The 26,820-nt window shown below is 36.3% G+C and overlaps 2 protein-coding genes across 3 annotated transcripts in view; one reads left to right on the top strand and one right to left on the bottom strand.

Annotated features, from left to right (window-relative positions):
* Nucleotides 1-3,344, bottom strand: part of sh3yl1 (SH3 and SYLF domain containing 1) — a 56,889-nt gene extending 53,545 nt beyond the window's left edge. The window contains exon 1 of the mRNA XM_088906654.1: nt 3,223-3,344. Within this exon, the coding sequence (XP_088762780.1) occupies nt 3,223 (1 nt within the window). The 5' untranslated portion in view covers nt 3,224-3,344. The remainder of the gene's footprint in view (nt 1-3,222) is intronic.
* Nucleotides 3,345-3,554: 210 nt separating this feature from the next.
* Nucleotides 3,555-26,207, top strand: acp1 (acid phosphatase 1). Of its 2 annotated transcripts, none has more exons than XM_088907049.1 (6): nt 3,555-3,640; nt 4,925-4,998; nt 5,904-6,017; nt 20,744-20,805; nt 22,301-22,406; nt 25,792-26,207. In XM_088907049.1, the coding sequence occupies exons 1-6, from the start codon at nt 3,598-3,600 to the stop codon at nt 25,867-25,869; spliced, it is 477 nt and encodes a 158-aa protein (XP_088763175.1). In that variant the 5' UTR covers nt 3,555-3,597; the 3' UTR covers nt 25,870-26,207. The 2 variants fall into 2 exon arrangements, with proteins under 2 accessions (XP_088763175.1, XP_088763167.1); XM_088907041.1 differs by lacking the exon at nt 5,904-6,017 and adding an exon at nt 5,729-5,842 and having other exon boundaries at nt 3,568-3,640.
* The last annotated feature ends 613 nt before the right edge of the window (nt 26,208-26,820 follow it).

The raw sequence follows: 26,820 nt of genomic DNA, 5'->3' as shown, positions 1-26,820 counted from the left end.
CCTTTACTTAACTGGTTCCATTCTTTACCCCTCTGCTCCTACTATAGTTAGTACCACCATCCACGGTCTCCTCTGTATAGTATAATTGTGTTTTATCTTGTGTATTCTTCTTATTTATTGTTGTTGTCATTCTGTAAAGTGCTTTGAGAAGCCATCTTTCAAGGCGCCATATAAAATAAAGTTTCTTCTTATTATTATAGTTTCTGCATTGAAGTTAAAAGTTAAATTTCCCAAATAAAAGGTGGCACTACAACCATGAGTTATAAAACACGAGTTAACCCCCCTTGCAGCACTAGCCTTACTTCTACTCTACAAGAAGTGAGAATATGAGAATGAACTTGCTGCATCATCCATGATTTAGTTTAGAAGCCCCACAAAGTGCATGTAGTGGAGAATGTCTGAAAGAACACCACATCTCGCATCCACTCACATAAAGTAGTGGGGAAAAGATGCCAAAACATGCATAAAACTAACAAGACTTCTAAAGCTGGGCAAAAAGTCTCACCAGAGGCTTGGAGCCTTTTATGTTTGTTTTGGCAAAAACCAGCAATGTAGCACTTGCTGTTTAAGCAACAGCTAAACGACCAAGCAAGAAAATCCAAAGCACAGCTAATTGCAAATAACAGAGCAAAACCCAGCTGCTCAAGTGTTAAAGCAGGGCTATCAATCTCCATGACGGGAAGGGGTAGCGTCTTCTGTGTTAATAGTTTGTTTGCCAGTGTTCTTATTCCCAACATGTGTTGTGAATTAAACAACTTTGTTACTCTATGCAAAAATCAACCCTTTTTTTATTTTGGCAAAACCCTCTCAGATTTCCAAGAAATGAAGTGCATATATTTGTTGTGTAAAGGAAGGAGTCAAGGCCTATTAATATCTTAAATGTTTAGACATATAGCCATTCAAAGTGGTCACTTCCAGTCATTTCTCTATCCTCACAGTCTTCCTTGAAGGCATTGTAACCTCTGATGTTCTACAGACACGGTTTTAGTGTCATTTCAAAGCTCCAAAACCTGAGATATGAGGAATTTTTCCTGTGGAACATTTCACTTCACTAAAGGCACTGTTACCTATAAACGAATGCATCCTTCTCCATTTGGAAGGAAAGAAGCTCAGATTTTCACATGGAAAGATAACCGTTTTGAAAACAATAGCTCAAAAGAATCCAAACCTGAATATAATTTTCTGATGTGCACTAGTGTAATGTAAAGGACAGAAACTTGGCTGGGTTTTTACTAATGGTGTACAGGCATGAAGGAAGGTGAAAAGAGCAGGAGACAGAAGTACAGTACTGCACCTTTGCGTGTATTCAGACTCACATGTAATTTGTTACATTTGCATGAAGGATGGACCATCACTGCCTCCCACAATGTAATTGATCATAGTTCTGTATGGATACAAGACCTCACAGTGCAGTTCAATGCAGTATTGAAGAAAGTTAATTAGTGGCTGGCCGAAACGTTGTGTTTTCTTTCTTCTTTTTTTCAGCATGGAATAAACCTATTACGTGGTCTTTTATAAACCCCTGTCAACCTCTGTTGTTACCACCATTTAGGACAAGGACAAAACATTGTAAAACTATCATATAAAACAATATGATGTTATACATAAAATGACTTATGTTCTAATTACTGAATAACTCCAAGGAACAGGTTGGTTTAACATTGTCACAACTGCTATGAATTTCAAAATTGTACAGTTTGTATTTATATCACTTACATAAAAGAATTATAGAAAAACAAAAGCCTATTACCAGTCATCTGTATAGGTAGATGATTCCTGTATTTATATTACAGTGCATGTCTTTTTCATATTGTGTTTTTACTGCCCGTCAGGTGTGAAACATTTTGAAAATATATACATTCTTGATAAATGAATTTTAGACACTGCACACAGCACAGGTTGATGAAGGGTATGTAGAAGACAAAAGTTCGTGGGGAAAGAAAATAGGAATGTCAAAATTAAATCTATTTCGTAATTCTAAAAATAAATCTGAGAAACAGTGATTGAAAACCCAATAAATATACTGTAATGGTTCATTAGTAGAAACATGAAACATTCTTCTGACCGAAAGTTAATAAGGTGTACACTTTCAGGTATGCTGAATAACCTGAATAGTATATTTATTTCTTTTTACTGCTATAGCATTTCCTAGCAGAAGAAAAAGAATTTTGCTTTAAATGGAATAACTTGCTAAATATTTGTAAGGGCAGAAGATTTAAAATTACTGGAGTGGAACTGACACTGACTAACCCATATTTTGAACTACAAAAGAGATTGAGCCTTTTAAAATGTTGGCCTTGTAGCCTTTTTAACTGCGTTACAAACTGTCTTTCCTTTCTAATATCACATGATGGAAGCTATACAGACATATAAGCTGACAGTTAAATATCCTTTCATATACAACAGAAGACATGCTCCCTTTCTCTGTACACAAGAGTTAAAAAAACTGATGAAAACGTACAGCACTATAATCTTTAATAGAACTTGAATTTCAATGGCATAATTAAATTTGCAGACGACTCTTTCACTTAATGCAAGCAGATGAGTGGGGCCCATGGGCCAATTGTAAGTGGATTTGCCATTTGGTGTGAACAGAACTATTTGAAGTTGAATGTCTCCAATACCAAATTGATATCAGGAAGAACCCTCAGTGCCAGACCCTATTTTTCTAAAGGAAGATTTAGAAACATTTTAAGGTAATTTTTTGTTGATCACGTGTTGATCAGTTGATTATTGAATCGGTTTTAACTTTTACCATACGCTATTTGCGCTAAATAAAAACAAATTGCATACTGGGCATAGTTTTCTCTCTCGGTCTCCAACTCTTTTTACCTTCTTTCCTGTCCGTACACTAATAGTGAAAAGCCGGTCAGGTTTCTCTCCCGCAGTTTACACTAGCGCACTGTCGCAAATGAGTTTCCATTTTTCTTTTCAGTTGTTTTCTTCAAAGAGCTCATCTTTCATGTAACAATCTGGGCTTCTTTTTGTACTTTTTACCTTTCGTTTTTTAACCAAACAGAGCAGGAAGCATTCAGTCAACATCCGACCACTGTCAACAATTCTAAAACTTTGCTCATCACTCAATAATGATCACAGAATATCAAGTTACTCGTTCACTGTGGGAGTAAGCATCAGACCTGTATAGTCTACACCACGAATCCACCAATTTATCATGATAAAAACAAACTCGGTAAATGTAAATTAAAATGTTATCCCACTTACTTTTCAAAGAATGTTTTATCCACAGACGTCACCAGATACAGAAGAAATATATTGTCAACGATTCAGCAATTCTCACCTGTTACAGGTAACTCACAACACACCTGCCAAACCTGTTGCGCTGTGAGCTTTAAATAAGGACCCAACCACTCGACCTTACGAAGAAAAAAAGTATGTCATATGCAGTTTAAAATAGTTCTTTATTACAGTTTACATTTTTTATTTTTTCAACTTTCATGTATCTTTAGTAGAATTTGTAGTGCGCCGTTATTCTCAATTTTATTTTATTTGTAATCAGGCATTACTTACAGGTACTAAGAATAAGTGGTGACGTATTCGATTGACGGTCAGACAAGACATAGGACCCTTCCATCGAAGATGGCTTCTAACAGTGGAAAGTCCGTTTTATTCGTGTGTTTGGGTGAGCAAACTCTATATTTTCAGTTTATTCCGCCCTTTGAACATACGTGCAGCCAAAGCATGTTTCAAAGCACCAATGTAACTGATTTGATGAAGTTATTCTTTGGGTATATTTCATAGCAAGCTCACTGAAGCAAATTAAAAGCTGGTAGATGTGCTACAACCGGCATGTGGATGCCCTGTACACGCGTAACTGTTCATGAGCCCAGTGGTTTCTCCGATTGGAGGGATCCGAAATGGATTACAATTAATTGGTAGGGTCTGCTGTCTATTAAGATTCACATGAAAGCAGATTGTTAAAGTGACCTTTGAATTGCACCTACTGCTGAATATACAGTAATAAGGTTTAAGTGCATCGTGGTTGTTATTCTGGATTTAGCCAGTTGGGCTGCATTGGTTAAAATTGTACTTCACCGGAACCTTCTCACAAGACACAGCCGAACCGAAAATACTTTATATCAAGGCATTAATTGAAGTCGCGATGCATTTCCTACAAGTCATACCAGTAACGAAGCAGCACTTGCGGAATGGCGTACTTTGCTTTTGGTGAAAGGTTCATATGAAAACACTGCAAATTTGAGACTTGTTACCGTATTATACATATGAATGGATAGCACGACTTTATACGTCCAAGTGCTAGTGGGCAGTTGTTTTAGTTGAGTGACATAACTATGGACCTGTAAAATGACGCGATGCCGGCCTCGCAGCATTATGAGAAGTAGTAGACGTGATGTAGGTCACGTTCCGTTTAACATCGTTGTTATAAGTACATTACAATACGTTATATACAGTAGAACTATGTACAAATGATGGCAAATGCCTATTTGTATTGTATTAAACGCCTATTTTTGTGCCTTTCTGGGGGCTTAGAAGTGTTAAACACGTTATCGTTTGGCAATTAACTATCAGGCAGAAAACACCAAACATTGCTCGCTGCAGCATTTTGATAACGGTACAGTTTAAAAACATCGGGCCTTGAAAGATCTTGTGGCTTCCAAAAACAGGCATCTTGTCATTTTAGATGTCTTCACATTTTCTGTAATGGCAATTGACATTCATTTTAAAATATCTTGAGAATTACAACCATCTGTGCTGGTATTGAGACACTAAAGTAAATCACTTAGCTGTGGTTATATTGTCCTGTAATATTGTTTCCCAGTCTTTTGAGTAGGAGAAGGCTACTAATTTTTGTCAGTATCCATATGCCTCAAAAATATTCCCCACACTTCTACACTGTTTTTTATTTTCTTAGATAAACTGTCATATAGTATTTTTTATTTTTAAGGGAACATCTGCCGGTCCCCAATAGCTGAAGCTGTCTTCAGGAAAATGGCAACGGATAGAGGTGTTGTAGATCATGTAAGTATATAGTCATGTATTATTTTTAATTCTGCTTTCTTGACAAAAGTCTTTATGTAATGTAGATGGCCTATGCCTAGGGCATCAGATAAGTGAGTTCCCATTTGTTTGGCAGGTCAAATCCTGAAATGGAAACCATGAAAGTACTTTTCTGCTGCATTTTAGCAGCTGACTTTTAAAAAACAATTTACTTTAAACTAATTTCTACTAATTTTACTAAGTGTTTATTTTGGCCTTATAAAAGTTTTTAGGTACAAGTGCTGGATCTCAAAGCTGGAGCTCCTGTCAGGAATGAAGGTGAACTGTATCACTTTTGCTCCAGCTGGATTTGAGATTCTGAAATCTATTTCAATGTAATTAATCAAGCAAGGGAACCTACTCTTTCCTCAAAGAGGTACTTAACAAACTGAGCATTTCATGTTTGAAATCTTTACATCAAACGTTCCCAATATGGAATATGTAAGGAACACAAATTACAAAGTCTCCTCTGTCAAGTTTATTCGGTAAGAAAAGGGCATTAATAGGTAGTTTAATTGAAGAGTGCAGGTGGCAAATGTCCTAAAGATACTTTAAAAATGTGCATTTGCATTATCAGAATTTTTGCTTTTATTTATCAGACATATTTGCCCAAGTTGGCATGCATCAAACCAATCAATGATCTGTAAAAGGTAATACATTAAGATATATATATATACATGTTCTGTACTTGTGTGCTTTTTTCTTCATGTAGTGGAGGATAGACAGTGCAGCAACATCCACATATGAGATAGGAAACCCACCTGACTATCGAGGACAGTCCTGTATGAGGAAGCATGGCATATCCATGAGTCACGTTGCCAGACAGGTACAGTGCTAATTTTTCTCTTTCTCCTTCATGAGCCGTAGTCTCGTGTTTTGTGTTTCAGTGGTTTATAGACAGTGGTGCAGTGTCTGACTGGAATGTGGGGTGCTCTCCAGATGCTCGAGCTCTCGCCTGCCTTAGAAAACATGGCATTGAGACAAACCACAGGGCGAGACAGGTAGAGAAATTCATCTCACTTTCATTTTTCTGTGTGTTTAAATAAATTCAGCTAATTTATTGTATAAAAATCATTTGTGCTGCTGTCGAAGATTGCCAGATTTTGATTTGGAAGATCGTTTTGAATGGAAAGGTGCCTACATTTTTACCTATGTACAATATCGATGCACAGTAAGAAAACGGTAATAAAGAGACAAAAATAGCTGTTCTTGAGTCTGTGGTCCTTGCTTTAACAGTGCGATGCAGCTTGCCAGAGGGTAGGGGTAAGAACAGTTTGTGGCCAGGATGGTTGGGATCCTGAATGATGGATTGGGCTTTATTGCGACAGTGGATGTTGTGAATCTCACCGATTGATGGTGAATCACATCCTATAATAATCTGTGCCGTTGCCACAACCCTTTGTAGTGCATCTCTGTCATGCATGGTAGCACTGCTGTACCACACAGTGATGCCACTAGTGAGGACACTTTCTGTGGTGCTGCGGTAAAAGTTCATGAGGAACTACTTCCCTGTACTGCATTTCTTTAATCACCACAGAAAGTGCAAGCGCTGTTGTGTAGTTACCATATGTGCCATCTGGTTCATGTTCCACTGTTCATTCTGGTTACATTTACTGTGTTATGTTTTAGTCAATCACAGTTCAGTTCCAGTAGAGTGGGACGTGTGTTCAGCCCTGCCCTGCATCAGGTCACTGTTCTCTGGACTGATTCCAGAGCAGCAATATCTTTTCAATACAATGGTGAAAACATTCTATGCAGTATTCTATATGAGACCCTACTATTGTGGTACACAATTATAAACTATTCTATGAAATTATGTTCTAACATTTTCCTTGCTTTTTAAATACTTCCAAATATTGTCTAGAGGATGGAAATGTCAACATAAACATCCATTTCTTTTTGGCAGTAGTCTCTCCTGGCTAGATTTTACTGCCTGTAAAAGTAATGATTAATGAACAGAAATGTTTCTATATTTATGCTATAAACATTGCTGTTTTAATGACATCCACAAGTTCTGAAATCCTTTTAATCATATAAGCACAGATGTTTCAGATAGAGGTCATATCTGTGATCACTGCATTAAAGATAAAAGCATTTAGTGTTTCACAATGTGACCATATTGTATTACTCCAAAACATTATTTTAACTTAAAATGTAAAGGTGAAAATAAAGGTTTCATTTTTGATCAGATAAGGTGAGTGCCCTATCCGCTGGGTCTAGATTAGTCTTCTATATTAAAGCATAGTTGTTTCATGCTTTTTTTAAAGTGCTGCAAGCCAATTACTAATTACCAAACTAGCATAGTAAGAGTACAGAAGACTTATGTCATTGAATATGTATTCTAAGTGTCACAGGTGTGTTTGTAAATGAGGGTTTAATGAGTAATGCAAGAGTAGGCGGGGTACTATAGAGTTCTGAATATGTAAAAAACATTCATTATTACCACACACCTGGATTTTACTGTTAAGAGGAATAAGTCTGATTCATGTTAATTGAGTCTGAATATGATCAATTGCCTGCTACATAGCACTTAATTTTATTCAGCCAATCATAAACATAATAACATTTTATAGTGTTATTTCAAGCTGAAGCAGTTCTGAATATGAAGAAACTTTTATTTGATCTATTAATACTTAAGGAGATTTGTAAGTAAAAGCAAAGCATCAGTATTAAAATTCATAACAAGTTTAGTTCTTTAGTAGTAGTAGTAAAGGGGAATTTAGAAGTTAATTCCACTGTAGGTTTGTAGTTTGGATTTTTCACTATTAGGGATTTCTTTATTCATTTTATGCGAGCCAAATCCTTTTTATATGCTTCTATCACAGTTTTTTTTAAGCCAAGGGAATGCTTTATTTTCTTTGTAAAACTTGAAGCACTGGCAACACATTTTCTCATCATGATGATAAATAAGAAGAATGAAAATAAGAAAATAATGAAAATAAGAAGGATGTCATCACGATCACCTCACTTTCAATTACTGCTCGTCCAGAGGTCACAGTGACCCGGATGTTGTTCTGGGAAGCACTGGGCGCAAGGCGGGATACACCCTGGAGGGCGCACACAGACACAAACATGCACACTCTCACGCTAGGGACAGTTTACAGAAGCCTATCTGTATTCTTTAAACTGTGGGAGAACCCGTGTCGCCCAGAGGAAACCTTCATGAGAACAGGGGAAAACATGTCAAATCCATCCAGGTGGCACCCCAGGAATTGAACTCGATGCCCCAGGGCTGCAAGGCAGAAAACCACTGTTCCACTGTGCCAACCTAAGATCATGGCACGGATCCATAATAAAAATCTGTCATGTGTGAGAGCTGTCACAAGACTACAAATAGAAGTGCCTATACTGTAGTGAAAATTGCTTCATACCGCAAAATAGCAGGTACAGTATTAAAATGCACAATTTGTTGTAGGAACAGTTAATATAAGTTGAGTGTTATTTAGCAAGGTGTGGATGAGTATAGTTGATGTTTTATTTTCACAAATCATTTAAGTGCTATCCCAACTAAATTATTTTACGAACAGAAATAGAGATTTACATAATGTGCAGTAATCCCAACTACAATATTTGATTTACTGACATCTAGTGACAATGCAGTGACTGTTAATTGCATTTGAAATGAAAAGTGGCCCGCCATAGCAAATGAGTTTGACACTTGAATGAGCCAGAAGATTAATCTCATATTTTGCTCAGTGAAAAGCTTTCTAAAAGTTCAGATATATCATGTCACATTTCCTGAAATTAACTAATGCACTAATGAAAACATCTTGTAGTTTAGACAGTCTTCCTCTTGTTGTCCTGTAGAAGTTCTAGATTTGTGGTTTTCCAATCAGTAGGTACTTCATCCTCTGCTCTGAGAAATATCCAGGAGTCAGCAGCATTTTTGGTCGACTCAGCTTTCTTTATGTCCTGCCACAGCATCTCTATGGTGTTTAGGTCCTAATCATAACATATTCTAAAGTTTGTATACTAGTACCATGTTTAAATAGTTTGTGATGCAATTGTACACATAATATATCAAACTTTTACTCGTGCGTAAAAGTGACATGTTGAGTGGTAGAATAGGGATTTTATTCAACACTGAATTTTTTCTGTTTTATTTCTTCTGCAGCCCCTCTTGTGAAAATGTGTGGGTTCTGTAGGTGAGGGATATGCCTGTTTTTCAGTCGGTGAAGTGTAGCCTGCGAGGTGTCGAAAGACAAGTGATTCGAAAGAATCTGCTTGTACTTCCTCATTCTCCACGGTGCAGTCACAAGGCTCATAGCAGTGAGGCTGAAAGTGAAAGACACAGTTTGATGTTCCAGACTGGGGGAGGGGGGATAGAAAAATAATCATCAATTTTAAATTAAAAAAGAAATACCAGTGCGTGGGAGGTTGACTGCTGCTGCCACCAAGTTTAGACATCAGGGGGCAGGGTAAGACTACTTGGCAGTGTCCGAGAATCCAGATTCTGCATGTTTTTGCATGAGACGTAAATTAATTGCAGCTATATATGAAATATAACATCTTTTAATAAACTAAAAGGATCCTAAAGGTATAGAGATGTTTCTTTGAGACTAAAATGCCTAGTCTTGCAGTAAACTCCCCTGAGAAAGATTTCAGGATTTTTCAAAGGGGATATTCTCTTGGGTTGATATTCAGTTGATACTTCGACAAAAACTAAAAGGGTTATAGTCTGAAGTTTTAACAGTGTGTAAGAGAGCACAGTGCTTTTGCCTAGTCACAGTGAAGGGAAAGAGATAGCTACCACTATTGAGGTCAAGCCAGTTTGCTGCATTGGTATGGTGCTATGAACTCGATAGCCGACAGGCTGATCTGTTCTGCTGGTCATTTGAAGAAAACCCTAGGAAAACGGTTGATGGCACTAATCTGAGCAACATGCATAAAAGCCACAGGTTTAAGTACATTCTGAGACCGGGGGTCATTTTAAGTACAAAATAAGCAGGTTCATGGCCATTCCAAAGAGTGTTAAAAATGACTGATAACAGGAATTGACCAGTCTGACTGTAATACTGCTGCACTAAAATAAATATAAAATAGGTGAATAAATACTGCACGAACCACCTGGAAAAAAATTGTCAAGTACATAGTTTGCATGTGGAGGTCCCTTACATCCACTATTTAGAGATATAGATATAGATTCAAGATCTGCTACAATGGTAACTAGGAGTGTACAAATAAAGATTTTATTGTGTTTCTGATGTTTGCTGAACTTGATGGCCAGTACCAACTCGATGTTGATGTTTGAAAATAAAACATTTATAATAGAACATAAAAATCATCATTTTCCTTTATTTTCGTAAATTCAAACATTTTTCTATCGCATTTAAAAATATGTAGAAGAGGAATCCTTAATCTGATCTGTATCAAAAATTTACCTTGAGTACAAAATACTTGGCTGTTCCCCTACACATCGGTGGTGGAGGAGGAGAGTCCCTATTACCTGTAAAGCACCTTGAGTGAAATGCCTTATATAAGTGTAAGGGATAATAATGATTAATAAAATATTTATCGTTATTGTTATTAGTGCTTGTAAACATTCTTTTTTAAAAGTAACTCTGGATACTTTCCTGCAACTAAGTTTTGGTCAGCTTGGAGCCTGTGAGGTTCTGGCCAGTGAGAAGTTAAGTGTTTATGTTTCTTTAAACATAACATAACATTTACTGAAGTAGATGTCAGATCAAAGGATCAGCTGCACATAGCAAGAAATGGGGGAAGACCCATCCCCGTTTCCTGCAACCGTATTTGGGGAGGGGTTTCATTTACCAACCTAGACAAGTAGTTTCTGCCACATTGTGCATTGAAAGTGGATGGGATCTTTTTAACAGTAAGAGAGATCGTTTTGGCCCTTTTTTTAAGTTATTTTGGTTTTAATTTTCTTGACGTTCTGCCTGCGTTCTGCAGTGTGTGAATTTTCAAAAAAACTGCCCGTTCCTTAATGAATATAAAATTAAGTCTTAAAGCAGTGTTTGTATTAAATGACCATAACAAGGCATTGTGGTTATTATTAAATTCTTGTCTGATCTTAATGGAGACTGATCACAAATTAAGACTGGATAGGTAAAGTGGCTGAAGATACTGGACAGGAGTAAGTTAAATGCTTTATGTAAATAAGATGCATTTGTCTGAAATAAAGATAAAAAATATGAAATAGCTGAGGAATTAAATAATAAAATACCTGTGTAAGCAAAAACTGTAGATTGTTAATTTTTTTAACTTTTTCAAAACGGTGGACAGGATTTGTGTGGATTTTATCACTCCTTCCTCTCATTGCTCGTAATTACAGCTACATGCCAAATTGCAGCAAGCTTAGGTTACGTTCTGATGAAAACAGTTTTATTATAAAGTAAAGATTTTTTTTTCTAGTTTAAACATTTTATGTTCTATCTGGCTTTGTCTATAGTAATTATGTATAGAAAATAAAACCTTCACTCTTTCTTAGTGGATCTTTCTATTGATTATAGTGATGCCAGTATTAGAAGGTTCTAAAATAGGGTATTGGTCCATTGCTGACAATTGTTATAATATTTTTGAATACCGTTGAACTATTCCAGACATAGTGTTAGTAATTATTTGTAGTATTGTTTTATTGAAGATGATTTCTAGAAACTTAAATAAGCATTGTTTATTCCCTATAATTCAAGTTATTGCATGTGCAAACAAATAAATTTGATCACTATTATGATACTTTAGCTTAATCTGCATTAGGTTTTTCCATTCTTGGTAGACTGTATTTTCTTTACTTTTTACATTTTGTTATTACTGTTATAAATGCCGCAATACTGTATATTAATATGTAAACATTTTTACTGCACTTTAATAACAGACAAGTCAGTAAATTAAGTCTACTCATTCCTTTCCCACTCTATCAACTCAACTTTGCTGCTCTTGCAATTTATATATTTTGTCTCAATTTATTTTCTGATCATTTTCCTCAGGACACGCAAGAACTGGTACTGTAATAACTTAGGGGACTACAGAGTTTTTCTATTTAACTTTTATTTCGTACAACACTTTGTCATAGACAGACATTATGCTGATTACAGGTCTACACATAATGCACATCTAACCTAACGAAAACTGAACATGTAAAGATTAGCCAGGATGCACTTAAACATCAACATGTTAACTCTTTGTTACCACAGCTAAACCTTTACTACACAGGCCAGTGCACGCTGGGTGAAGTAGATCAGTGAAATGAAAATGTGCAAGTGGATCCCCGCATTTACTGTGCTACTCTGCAGCCTGTGAATAGGCCGATTTGGTCTTCGAATGTGGAAAAAGTGATCACTAAAAAAATCACAAAATCATGACTATTTAACTCGTTAACATCAAGGTTTTAGTGTACTTAACTAAAGGTAACTTTTTTTCTTCAGTTTTCAAAGCTTAAGAGTTTATTACTGAGAACTCCAGAAATCCACATACGCATGATGTGCTTATGGTTTAGATTTCTTTCATTAGCAGATACCGATGGCCGTGTGGCCACCCTCACTTAAAAAAAACAAAGGATGGCCAAATTCACGTTTAGGTTGACTTCTACTCTCTATGTATATTTATATAATTTCTACTCTGTATGTATGTTTTTATATATTATTGATATTGAAATTGATCTGAAAAACAGGAAGTCAATTAATTATTTTTTGGGAAGTGTATATTGCTTTCTAAATTACTAAGGTTTCTCTTAATTCAGTTGCCAGAGCAGTCTCTCTGCTGTGTAGTGCAGTTACTGGTGGAAAGGGCTACTAGGTGTCTACTAGGTGGCTGGCGGATGTAGTGCATTCTGTATATAAAGTGTTTTGGAAACTTTCAGGATAAAACATGCTGTATAAGTGAAAGCAATTATTTGACACTGGGCAAGGGCAAATTTGAATTTGACAGCTGCAAATGTTGTATTTCACTCACTGCACTTCACTTCTATTTATTACACAGTGCATTACAGTGGTTATTACATTTATAACACAACAAAGTGTCCATAACCGCTGTATAATCACATGTTTGAAGCGAGCTGTAGTTACTGCAGTTTACTTTAAAACTGCAGGTGGCCCACATCTGTTGTCTTTGTCATGTATAAATCTCCATGCTTAAGGCATAGGTGTTTTAACAGTACTAGGAGTAAATCTATTTAAAGCAATCATGAGTTGGCTTAAACTTACTCTTATTGTTTTTGTAACAGATCAGCATTCCTTGTGGTGTAAAACATTTTTTCATAACTCTTGCCAGCCCCTGGTAGAAATTAAGGAGGGATTCTTTTTTTTTCTTAGCTTAATTTCCTTGTTGCTAAGTATTGAAATATTAAATAATTCGATCACTCTTAACAAACCTGTTTTGAAATAAGTCAAAAGTTTAGAGCTAGAACTTTTTGCAAAAGAATCTTCAGGATCATTCATTTCTTTATACCAACTAGTTATGATTGTATCAAACGGATTTCATTTCTTTGCAGTCCATTTTGTGCCAGTTGATTAAACAAGACAGATTATGTATGTCTTTTATAACCAGTCCTATATTAATTTGCATTTTTTAGAAACAAAGTATTAGTTATGTAAAATAAAAGTAAACAAAGTGGTGAAAATGCAATTCAATCCTCTTTATAGTTAGCTGAATATATGTTACTTTGATACTTTGATACCCAGGCATAGAAGAACATTAGTTCCAACACTTTTTGACTTAATATATACTATTTATGCAAAGGGCAATATTGTGCAGCTCTTTGTTCCTAAACATTGGACCATCATACACAACATTACCATATTGGATCAAAAGAACAATTGCATTTAAAGTGTAATTATATTTGGGAATCAAAATTTGAAAAATATTTACCAAAATATCAGAAGTGAGGAATTGGTGATAGGCAAGACCAGAGGAAAGGAGAGAAATAGGTAAGAAGAAGGATGTTGGACTGGATCCAGACAGGAAGAATTAGTGAAAAGTGTGCAGAAAGGGGCAGTGTGCAAGAAGGCAGAAAGAATACTATTTAAGTTTCAGACTTTTGGATGATTTGGTGAGTGTGGTTTGGTGAGGCAGAGAGGACAGCAGGGAAAGAGTTGCAGGGGTGTCGACTGCGAGGTGAGTAGAGAAGAAAAGGCCTGGTCTTGTAGATTTTACATAGAAAAACACGCCAGGGAAGAAGAATGGTATGAGTAGCAATTCCTGAAGTCATGGGGTGTTTCCCCTTGCGCTTCCTCCAAAATTCTTTCCAGATGAGTCGTCTTTTTTTCCAACTTGTCTCAGTTTTGTTTTAACATTGGTCAGCTTTCAGTTTGATGGTCGATTGGAGCCAAGTCATTTACAGTAGGTAAATGTCAACTACATGAGTATTATTCTTTATGCATTTTTAATGAATATAAGTGTCAGTGAGGAAACTAGATTTGGATGATTATTGTTGGATTTTCAATCTTCTACTTTAAATTGTATTGTGTCCCCGCTTCTTATAATCATGGCACAACTAGAATAACAGTCAGCTAAAACTAGACTTCAGCCAAATCCAACACTTGGAAGTACTTTGTATCGCACTACATATTAATTCAACACTTTCTATTGCATGTTTTTTCAAATAAACTGTGTTGACTAATTCTCTGTCCATCCAGCCATCTGTTTTCCAGCAGCTTAATCCAACTCAGCATGGCGGGGCAGCCAGACCTTGTTCTGGCAAGCAGCTGGCTCAAGGTGGGATACACCGTGGGCAGCACACCAGTCCACCTCCGAGCACACACAGACAGGCACACGCTCATACCCGGGCCAGTCTTCTCAGAAGCCCGTTAACCTACCAGTATGTCTTTGGAATGTGGGAAGAAACCAGCCCCTGGGAGAAACCCACATGGACATAGGGAGACTATAAAAACACAGATAACAACACAGGACTGGAACTGAAGCTCTCGCCCCTGTGCTGCAAGGCAGTAATGCTGACCACAATTTACTTAAATATGCTTTAATTGAAAAGGTTTCCGTTTTTCACTTTAACAGTTAAGTGTTCATGAACGATGTGAGCAAAGGTTGTGAGGAATACAGGCACTGGGTCTTTAGTTGACCAGAATATGTAACCTTTTGAATACTGTAAGGTCCTAGTTAGCTACAATGTGAGTTGAAGTTTATGTCCTGACAGTGAATTATTTATATTTTATGTCCATTTGTTGTTTTTTTTACTTTACAATCCTTATTTGTAATGATTAAATCACTGAATTTAGCATTATTAAAAAATAAGTTGAAATTTCACCCAGTGCTGAATGTTTTTTCGTGCAGGGCTAAAAGATGGTTAGTTACAAAAGCTACTGTTGTTCCCATAAACGGTTACTAATTTCTTTGTAGAAAATAATTGCATTTAATCAAGAAATCCTTTGATGATTTTTATGCAACACTGTATGAAAAAACATCTTCCCAGGTGTGTGAGAAAAGATACCATACTCTCTTTTCTCCGACCTGAATCGAATTGTTGCAATATTGGTAACAAGTATTGAATCTATCATGAATCTGTCGACTGCTGATGCTGTTGTCTCTCTTCATGGAGCGCTCTCTGGCTGCAGGGGCATTATATCTCTTGAGGTGTTCGGACAGCTAAGGCATTTAATCAGACTAGCAGCCCACTTGAACTAAGCCATAAGCAGACCCCAGCTGAGTGGAGACGAGATGCCTTCTTATCCTGCTGGAACTTCTCGTGCAGGATATGAGGATTGAAGTTCCTGATGATAACCAGCAACTGATGTGACCATGTGAAGTTTGTGTTCTTTTTTGTAATCGGTAGGGGGGAGGCTCACCTCCTAGGAGGATTCATTACTTTTTGAAAGTGGCCTTCCTTACCCTTACAAAGGGTATCACACTTCCATATTCTTTAGGGTTATCAGTGTTAGGAATCTAGTGGGAACTTCTGATACAGCCCCCACACCTTTCTGTTACAATACATTGACTCATTTTGCAATGCGTCATGAGCCCTGTTGAGCCCAAGGTAGTATTTTAGTTAATTAATATCTGATAGTACAACAAGTATTACCTTATGCTTGAACCAAAGGTTAGCCAAATGAAACAAATACATGAATTACTGAAAATAAAAAGAAAAATATGGTATCTTTCATGAGACCGTCGGGTCTGCATTTAACAAAATGTTTTAACACCTCACCTAAAAAGTAAAAGAACATTCAGCAATCCAAGCATGAAACTTCTCCAACAGCTCCCAGAGTTGTAGCCAACTTCTCACACCCAAATATGCAAGAAATGTCAGAAATGTCTTCCTTAACCTTTCGAAAGAGGTGCAACTCAATACCTGGTGAAACTAATCCCGTAAGATTAATATACAGCAACTGTTTACAAACAGTAAACACCAAGGCTGCAATAATGTAGTTTATAAAGGATTTAGAAAAATTAAGAACAGGTATGATAAAGCTTCTGTGGATTAGGTATCAAGTCCTGTGACATAAGTGCAATGTCAAGCACTTTGCGTTTTGCAGTTACTTAATGCGTTCAAATCACACATTGAAGTGTTCTGCTGACACATTGTAATATGTTTTTTATTCTTATTCAAATGCTTTGCTTTAGTTAGATTTATGCAGAGCTTTTGTGTTTTCTTGCTTACATACATTTGTGATATGGAATGATTTAGCATTATACCCAAAGGTGTTTTTGTTTTGTATTTCATTGTGCCTGCAGAAGATCTCAGAAGCAATTACTTGAAATAATTTATTGAATTGGTTTTGACAACATAGTTGAGAAGCTTGTTCTAGACACCAATGTCCTTGGTTGTGGCAGACAAATGTATTGAGTTTTAAATCTTCTGTTTCAGAAAAAAAAAACACTTCCATCTGAAGGATCTGATCAGATATCCCAGTCAGGGATATCAGATGTGGGCCACCTGCAGTTTTAAAGTAAATATCAATTCAACCACACTTGCAGTAAAAGCATAGAATAACAGTTTTGATCATCCAAATTAGTGGAGGTTATTAGGCCTATCTCCCTCTCACAATTCCTATTAGTTCATTGCTCCAAAGAACTTTCCAGGAGGCTTTTTAAGGCATACCAGTGATTCATCTTCTTCAGAATTCTTAGTTTAATTGTTACTTTGTAAAGAAAGTCATATTTTCTGTCCTAAAATAGTTTTAACATCTGTTCCACGGGCTTCTTCTAATCCAGTTGTTTAGATTAGCTCTCAGGATGTTGACAAAAAATCGACAGAGGTCTCCACAGAATATTCTCTTTTCCAACATGGTATATGGTACTCTAATCCACACATCACCAGATCTTTCACAGCATTTTGTCCTGACTATCCTAGGGCTCTATTACCAGATCTGTCTGCTCTGTACAAATTCTACTCTCACAGATACTCTCCCTGTCCTTTGCAAATACTACTATTGTCGAGCTCCCTTCACCATTGGTCCTTCTTTGCAGTGATGTGCTCCATTTGTCCTGTTACATATTGCTGTCTGTTGTGTCATGCACTGCCGTTGGACTTCCTTCAGTGCTTCTGTTCAATCCTGCGAGCTCTGTCTCTTACTGCTGTGGCAGACGCCTGCTTCCCTAACTCTACCCTTGACAGCTCTACCCAGTGGTGTGTATCTCGGGCCATGCTTCCCTCAGCATCCCTCACCGCTGTTTTGAATGACACTTTTTTTAATCAGGAACAAGTAATAGGTTTATTCCATGCTGAAAAGAGAAGAGAGAAAACACAACGTTTTGGCCGTGGAGCCCTCTTCAGGTGCCAACTTCCTGAAGAAGGCTCCACGGCCGAAACGTTGTGTTTTCTCTCTTCTCTTTTCAGCATGGAATAAACCTATTACTTGTTCCTTTGCGACCAACGCATGCTGACGCAGCCCACCTGAACTACTTTTTTGATCAGTCTGTAATATCCAGTCGGTTTCCTAATGGTTTTATGACACAGTACCAAGTTAGTCAGTTATCTTAAACAGTTTGTAGCCTGTTTATTTCTAGAAGTTCACAAGTTTCTCTTGTCCTCTTCCTGAATTCACTGTTAACTGATATGCCCACGTTTTTCTCAGCGTTCCTGTTCCCTTTCTGTTCAGCAGTGGTTTTACACAAGTTCTGTTTGCAAACCTGTAAAAGGTGCTTTATCACTTTTACTCATGTACTTTTCAGAAAATTATTGAAGGGTTTATTGTCACCTGGAAGCTGTAACTGGACAAGTGACTATTCAGTTTTATGCTCCTCTGAAAAGATTTTTTTTCAAGGATTTAAAGGGCTGCTTCAAGACGGTACTCTTTGAAGACTAGTGCTGAATTGAATTAGCTGTACTCATCATGACATTCTTTGATCTCCTTAAAGATAATCTATGTCTTGTAGTACTCCCACACAAGTTACGAGTAAAGAATTCATTTTTGCAAAGATTATTGTCTTTGATCCATTCTATAACCTTATAAACCCTTTTTGAGGAGTTATTTCAATGATGAGCTCAGTAGCAGATGGAGAGTTTTAATTGGCCTGACAGGTAAAGGAATTCTTTAATTCACTTTTGAGTGATTTTCCAGGCACACCAAAAGAGGATAACATGTGCATGATCCTAAATTGTAAATGCTTGCATTTCATAAATAGCCCTGAGGCAAATATTTACTTTTATGAGATATTAAAGATGCTAATGCAATTTCAATCATTCATGCAGTTTTTGCCTGTATTTTTAATCAAAGCTTTAAAATAATGAAGATGTATTTGTACTTGGAAATGTAATTGTGAGGTTTGATGAGACATCTGTTTGTTGAATGGTAATTAGTTGTGTGATCTACATTGTTAAAATTAAACATTCAAAGTTGTGTTAATATTGTGTTAATATTTTTCTTACAGCGAGAACAGCTCTGCTTCAGAGGAAAGCAGAGTTAAATATAACTGGATTTTGAAAACGGTTTCTGGCTACATCTGCTGTTCTACAGTATATGATAATTTACTTTATATCTGACTTTATTTTATGCTCATATGAACAATATTCTCTGAGCAATATATGCATAATGTAGTTAAAAGTTAATCATGCTAGTATTTTATGTTTTTTTTTTCTTCTTTACGTAGTTTTCAGGAATCAGTGGTTTCTCCAGTTATTCTGCATCAGATTAGGTCAAAACCAATATTAGAAAAATCCTGGAAAGCAAAGATGAACTCACTCAGGATGTTACTCACTGCACACACTTCAAACCACTATCAGAGCCCTACTAACATTACATGCCTGCTTCAATTTGCAGCATGCTATAAATAAGAACCACAAAATGCATTATGGTAAATATAAACTGCCATTGGCAGCTACCGGTACTGAAGGAGGCAAATGACGGGAATTTCTAAGGAATTTCAGCTGACTGATTTTTATGCTTATTGAAGAGATTTTTAAATCCAGTAAAGGGTACAGCTTTTTTACTGTAATTTGATTAACATTTTTTACGAATAGTTATTTTAATATTAAAGAAGAATGAAAGTAATTACAGTAACTGGCAGCCTGGGCTCTGGTCTATAACATTATGGCATCTTTCCCACAGAATTCTCTTCTCTATTGCCAAATTGTTGAATTTGCCAGGTTTAAGGTATAGCGTACCTTTTGTAGCTTTTAGGCTGCCTAGTTCTATAAAACAGAGTGAGGTACACTGGCAGTCTGACAGTTTGTTCCTGCAGTGAATTAGTACTTTTATGTAAACAAGGGTGTCGCCTTAGTGCCCCCTTAGTGCTGGGAAAGTGCACAGAGCAGAGTAACGCTCAACCCTTTCCCCAATCCATGAGCAGTCCCTTGCCAAGCTGCTTATCCCCTTCTCATGATGTCCTTCTCATTTTGCTGATTTACAAATGTTGAATGCACATGTCAAAGTGAATATTTTTATTTAAAACGTGAATCAAATGGAATGCTTTAATGAATGAAATGTTAAATATCCGCAACAGCTTAAAATGTATTGATTTAATGAGTTTTACCCCAGTTCAATGCTCTTGAGGAAGAGCCTTTGACAGCAAGCACAGCTATGCATCTTCTTGACACCATCAGCTTTACGCACGGGGATAGTATGATTTTCGTTCATTTGTCTTTGCAAACTTGCTCAACCTCTGTCACTGGTTTGGAGTTTAATGGCCAGAAAGCTTCAAGTCTTTCCTCTGATTTTCTGTTGGGTTCAAGTCAGCACTTTGACTGGGCCAAACAAGGACATTCTCTTTTCTTCTGGTTAAGAAACAGAAGCAGGTTTTCCTCTAAGATTTTCGTGTGCTTTACATCATCCATTTTCCTCTGTGTTGACAAGCTTCTCTGTTCCTGCCAATATGAAGCAGCCTTTTAACACAATACTTTTGAGACTGCCCATGGACTTGCCTTCCTGCGTTTGGCTATTTTCTTACTGCCCAGGCACAAAAAATTGAAATCAGCAGATAAATTAATCATTGACTTAAATTATCTGCTAAGCACACTTCTGCTTTCCACTGTATGTGGACATTAGAATAGATTCTGTTCTATTCTAATTCTTATGTAATGAGGTTACATCTGTCTGATCTTACTTTGTCTACAGCCATCTTTGTCTTTGTCCGCCATCATCAGCATATTTTGGCATTCAATAGAAATGTGTTGGAATAAGTAGTAGAAATTGTATGCAAGAAACAGAAACATAAAGGAATGTGAAGTTTAAGGACTCCCTTGAGCTACAGTAGCATCACATAATGATGTTATAGAAATGGGTAGGGCATTTTGTGTCAGAGGTATGATTGTGTTCATGCTTGTACATTAAGCTTAATTTTTAATATCAAAAGTTTGCCTGAAAAACATTTTCTGTTTTTTTAGGTTACGAAGGACGATTTCAAAACTTTTGATCACATTCTTTGCATGGATGAAAGCAATTTAAGGTACAGTATGTGCTTGCAATTTCACCAGCATACCAAAGAACAAGAGTGTTATGCATGCATGCAAATGGCACCACATTGAACACTTCCCAATAATGAGACTACACACCAGAGGGCATTAACATTACCAGTGTCAACCAGAGATTAAGTTGTAGTTTCTAAGGTACAACACCACTGCCACACCTGCTGATGTAGCGCCCTCTGGTGTTGTAGTGTTCATGTAAATATGTTCCCTGGGTTCCCCTTTACCAAAACGTGCTCAATGTAGCAGTAAATCAAAGGAAATAATCATTAATGAGCACTAAAGTAACCCAGTCCTTTCTCTATTTTTTGTTTTTGATGTTAGTCGCACCTTTATCTTCCATCTTCTCTTCCCTTAACGTATTTTATACATAGTGAGTATTTGCATATTCTGTCATGCCACATAGATCTAATACTCAAGTTATAAAAGAGCTGAGAACTTGAATAATCCAAAGCATTCCCAGCTAAGTTCTAGTAATCAATCCTGTTGTGTGGTTTTTGTTTGGCTTTTGTTTTTGGTTTTCTGCTTTACATGTCTTTTGTCAGAGAAACAGATATCTCTACCAGCATAGCCTAGAGACAAAAAGCATGAAAAGAAAAAATGTGATAGTAATTATATGTAATTTTCTTGTGTTTGTCTGGTCTACCTTTTCTTCTCCACATTCACAGGAGAACTGCAGTGATTTAATGTGTAATAATTTGATCAAGTTTGTGATTCAACTTGTTTCTAAATATTTCCTCTTCTATTATTTTATTTGAATTTATGTTCACAGATTACTGAAATATCTACCAGCGCTAATGATATTAATCGACAGAAGTATATTCTTGTCAATCCTATTGCTTGGATGCAATTGTCTTTTTGTAAATAACCCTAAGCTGTTCATTTTTCAAATATTATATATGGTGCTGTTTTGAATGCCATCAGTAATCATGTGCTTATATGGGTTCACTTTGTAATCAGCTTACTGAGGTTCCTTCAGTGATTGATGCCACCGAAGTAGAATTAATTTTTTTCTTTTGATTATCAGAGAAAGGACAAGAGAGACAACTATATCTGGGATATCTATTTTAAAAATAGATTTTTAAGTGTCTATAAATTATAGATGTGTGTATATAATCTATAGGTGTTGCATAACATATTGTATATACAATATAATGATAGTTGGACCTACAAGAAAAATCATAAAGCAGACATAATTTCATGCAGACATAATTTCAGATTAAGTGGAGTGTATTATTTTAATAACTTATGTAAGGAATAAAACTGGAATTCTCCAAATATGAACTTGGAAATTTCAGAGTTCTATTAAGTCTTAATCTATTTGTGTTAATTAATTAATATATACTTTTTAGGATTTATTTTTATTACCATTAATCATGATATTGTTTGATATGAATTTATTAAATGAGCGTAATTCACTGTTCAATCTATTGTGAATGAAGAGGAAAAACCTTCTTCTTATTTTGTACAACGCAGGGATCTCAACAGGAAGGCTAACCAAGTGAAAAACTCCAGTGCTAAAATTGAACTTCTTGGGACTTATGACCCCGAAAAGCAGCTGATTATTAAAGACCCCTATTATGTAAGTGTGCATTTTATTGAAAAAGATTCTAGTTATTTTGTACACACATCATAACATAAGTAAAGCTCATCAGATCAGACAAGATTTCCTCATGTATGAAGTGTGTGGTAGGGAGTGTAAAGAGAAGCAACTGATGAAGAAAAATGCATCTGGGACAGCAACGTTTAGATGGTGAAATTGAAATGTCAGATGTACTTAATATTTTAATCAGGTGTTTACCAAGTAAGAAATCAGAAATAGTCTGAAAACAATTCTATATTTAATAAAAGCAGCAAAGAAGAAGCATTCGTTAACTTAATTAACTTGTTAGAGTGCTGCAGATACTAGAAGCACTTAAGTACAGTATTTCTCCATTGCTTGATGATCTTCTATCAGTTGTACTTAAGAAAACATGAATATAATTCATAGGCCATTAACAAACTTGCAGATATCATTTATGACAGCGTAGTAACGATTAACTGCAAAAGTACTCATATATTGCCCAGCAATAACAAGGGGAACAAATTTAAACCAACTATCAAGACCTTTAAATCTTGCTTCTATTAAATTTACAGTTATGCTCATGATAATTGGAGTTAAACTAAAGGATGAACTGTTGAGAATTATAATCCTAGGGGCTAATCGATATCATTTAAGTAAAGGTAGATCTTTCTTGATTAACATGTTAGAGTTCTTTGACCAAAGAACATCAGCAGTACAGTATAGTAAGTAAAAGCTTTACTATCTGGCATCCTTGGGGACTGAAAGGATTGTGCGGGATTGTGAAAAATGCACGTTATTCAATATTTATTGTGAAATACTACTGATTTTTGCTCAAGAGGGAGTGTACTCTTGTACAATACATTCACACTTTTAACAGTTATCATTCTCACAATTACAGTGCTGTAGTAATACACATTTACACTATTACAGTGTTATTTAATACAAAAATTGTAATTCAAGCAAAGCGCATTGCAAAAAATTATGTATTATAGAAATTCACATACTGTAATTCCAAGTGTTTGCTTGCTTTTCAGCCATAACTAAAAGGGTAACACTGCAAACACCAGAAATTATTCCAGAAACACACATGTACAGTAAGTGAAGATATGCACATGAAGCAATGCAAGAGAAGACTAAGGCCATAGAATGCTGAATAGTGTAAATATTTCAAGACAAAATTGGGCAAAGATGATGCATCCAACATAGCACAGTGCTTGCAGTAACAATCATATCAAATGATGACAAAAATAAAGGATACTAGCTGGATAGAACCAGAAATGTCCCTGGATTGTAAAGCGTTACTTTGTATTGGTTCTTTAAGAAAATGCCAGTTAGTAGACCATTCTGGTTAGTAAAAGGCCAGATAGTAAAGCTTTTACTGAATTTAGGTTTTCAGAAGACCTTATAAAAGGTTAATTCTCTTGTTGCAGGCAGTTGGCCTTCATAGAGATATGTCTGTTTGCATTGAAGGGTAAATCATAGAAAACTCTAAAGATAAGGTGTAAATATACCAATTGGGGTGATGGGGGTGCTGTAATGAATGGAGTACCACAGGGATTAGTACTAGGACCCTTTTATTGTTAAAGCTGTATATCAATATATAAATTCTGCAATTTCCCTCACGGGATCAATAAAGTATCTATCTAGCAATGATCTGAGTTGTACTTCAGGTAATGGTAGAAGCAAGCAAGGCTCATTCCGTCCTTTAGACGGAATTCAAGACATACAGTACATGATGGATTTTATTAAAAGTGGACATCCTCAGAGGACTGTGCAGGTAGAAAAATCAAACTGTGAATATAATATGGCTAACACTGAGCTTGAAAAAACTACTTATGGAAAAAGTCAATATGATAAACAAATAAATAACAAATTGAATATTAAGATATAAAGCTAAAATAATTTAAATCAAAGGATTTTATGCTAAGATTATGCAGTGCACTAGTGGAACATCCTTAGATTATCGTGTTCAGTTTTTGTCGCCAAGATACAAGATAGACATGCAGCTGTGGAATTGGTCCAGAGAAGAGAAACTAGATGCATGGAATGACATACGCTTGACAGATAAAATAACTAAGCATTTTTAGTCTTAAAAAGAGAGGACTGGGAGAGGATTGGGTTCAAATATCCAAAATCCTTAGAGGCATTGACCAAGTCAATCCAAAGTTCGTCTTCAGAATCAGCTGTGACAACTGAACCAGAGTATACATGTAGAAGCTATGTGAAGGCATTGTTTGCTGTGTGAGTACGTGTGGAAGTGTATTAACAACTGACAAAGCTTTGTGAGACTATGAAACAAGCCACCAAGCCATGCTGCTGGAACCAATAACCTGGCTTTCTTCAAGAAATAGAATCAGAGTCAGACGCTCATATTAATCTGCTACTAATAACAGACCTAGATGGGCCAAATGCTCTCTTTTCACTTTTATCTTTTTTTCTTATATTTCAGTTGACACTGCAGTGACTGACCTATTTAACCTTTTTCTTTATTTAACCAGTAGTCTACATTCTATTTTTTAACAATAAATGCAAGCTCAAGCATGGGTTTAGCACCATAGTCCAGGCATAAGAGTCGATGGAAGAGCATAAGTATTTGTCGATTTCAAGTTAAAAAATACTTGCACTGTATGATACAAGATTATGAAAGCTTCTAAGAGGTAGAGGATATTAAAAAAGGAATAACTGGTCTTTGAAGAGAAATTTAGGACTTTCATTTTTAAGCAGAGAAAGGAAGGTTTGCAGATATTTCCATAGTTACCTCAGGTGTGTGTGAGTTTGTTCCTCTTGATCCTGGTGTTTTTGTGGTATGCCATGACTGAGCTTTTTACGTGACGTCACGGGATTGCTTTAGAGGCGTCTGTTTGCTTTTGTCAAGTCTTTATACATAGAGCAAACAAGGTAATGAAAGAAAACAGGGGTGTTGAGAGCCCTTCTTTGTGTTTTGGTGTTTTTTTTCAGATACTTTAGCTCTAGTTTTTTAGAGCAAAATGCAAACTGGTTTGAGTTTAAATATCATTGATACTAAGTTGAAATCAGTAAGAATGTGATTTAATGTTAATAGGACATTTGTCTTTATTAAATTATTCCTGAAGTTAAAATTGAATATGCCCAAACTGTGCTTCCTTGTGTTAAGACATTGTTCAAATTTACTTCCCTGGTTTAAGATGATAAGAGCTTCAAAGTGCTTTTCAAATTGTTTATTTAGCACAGCCATTGACCTGATGATGTTTGGAAACTGCCTGAAAAGCTTGGTAACCACCACACAAGCATTTTGGAAAATGAACTTTTTAGTTCTGCACATACAGTGACAATGGGTACTTCATGTATTAGCTTATACATCTCTACAATGGTGTCTTATTGATGTGCACATTCATATTTAAACATTTTGTGTTTTTTATTTTAGGGGAACGACGAAGACTTTGAAACAGTCTATGAGCAATGTCTTAGATGCTGCAAAGCATTTTTGGAGGAATATTCTTGATGCTTCTATATTTTTGTCAACTTCAGTATTTGTCAGAATAAGTAAAAAAATGACAGTTTATGTTCTTGTAATCACTCAGTAGCCTTTTTTCTTGTTTAGCATCAGATTAATAGCATCATCTGACGATTGCCTACCTAAATTCATGTCCTTTATAATGTGCACTCTGTTACATATTTAGTTTAAAATCAACTACTTGGCAGTTTTAGAAAATTGCAAACAAAAATTGTTCTCAGTAAATGTAATTAAGAGAAATAATTACTTTGAAACAAAATATTATTGTATATGTGCAGCTGTGTAAAATTATGAATACCGCTGTCTATAAAAGAATTCCTTTGAAATACCAGCTTCATTTTTAGTGATTTACTGTATCAGACACTTATCTGGATATTTTATCATAGAGGTTGTATGCTTTTAGAGGTATTATCTGCAGCAATATTAGTTTCTGTACTAAAAAAGTAAGATCTGTCTTTTAGACGTTAAGTAGAATAATCATTCATTCATTTCAAACCACTTATTCCTGGTGAGGGTCGCGGTGGTAAGACCAGGCTTCCCTTTCCCCAGCAACAGTCTCCAGCTCCTCCTGGGGGATTCCCAGACAGTCTAGGGTGATGGGCCAGAGAAAGAATGATCCAAACTAGACTTCCATGATGGTCCCAGTAAAAACTGAGTGAACCCACCCTCCTGAATCGGGGACTCCAGGACCCTGGGGCCGTGCCTGGGCGTGGTGTCTGCCGGTGAGCGCCGTGCCCACACAGCTTGAAATGGCTACATGGATCCGTCGTTGCAATAGAAAAGATGGGGCTCCTGTGCGATGCCAGTCTGATGGCAGCGGGACATATCTGGACGGACTAGACCTTAAGTTGCACAACATGGTCTTAAAATATGTAACGCTTTTACAAATATAAATTGCCGCACAGAAAACCCGTCTGGAGTATTTATGCACGTGCAATT

The sequence above is a fragment of the Atractosteus spatula genome, chromosome 2, assembly GCF_055471065.1.
Source record: "Atractosteus spatula isolate fAtrSpa1 chromosome 2, fAtrSpa1.hap1, whole genome shotgun sequence".
In the NCBI taxonomy this organism is placed as follows: domain Eukaryota; kingdom Metazoa; phylum Chordata; class Actinopteri; order Semionotiformes; family Lepisosteidae; genus Atractosteus; species Atractosteus spatula.
This window is presented reverse-complemented; position numbering and strand designations above follow the sequence as displayed.

Excerpts from the sequence above, each read along its gene's own strand:
- acp1 (XM_088907049.1), top strand. The coding sequence starts at position 3,598 with ATGGCTTCTAACAGTGGAAAGTCCGTTTTATTCGTGTGTTTGG. Across the intron at positions 4,999-5,903 it reads ATAGAGGTGTTGTAGATCAT|TGGTTTATAGACAGTGGTGC; the intron begins GTAAGTATATAG and ends TTTGTGTTTCAG. Across the intron at positions 6,018-20,743 it reads CAAACCACAGGGCGAGACAG|GTTACGAAGGACGATTTCAA; the intron begins GTAGAGAAATTC and ends CTGTTTTTTTAG.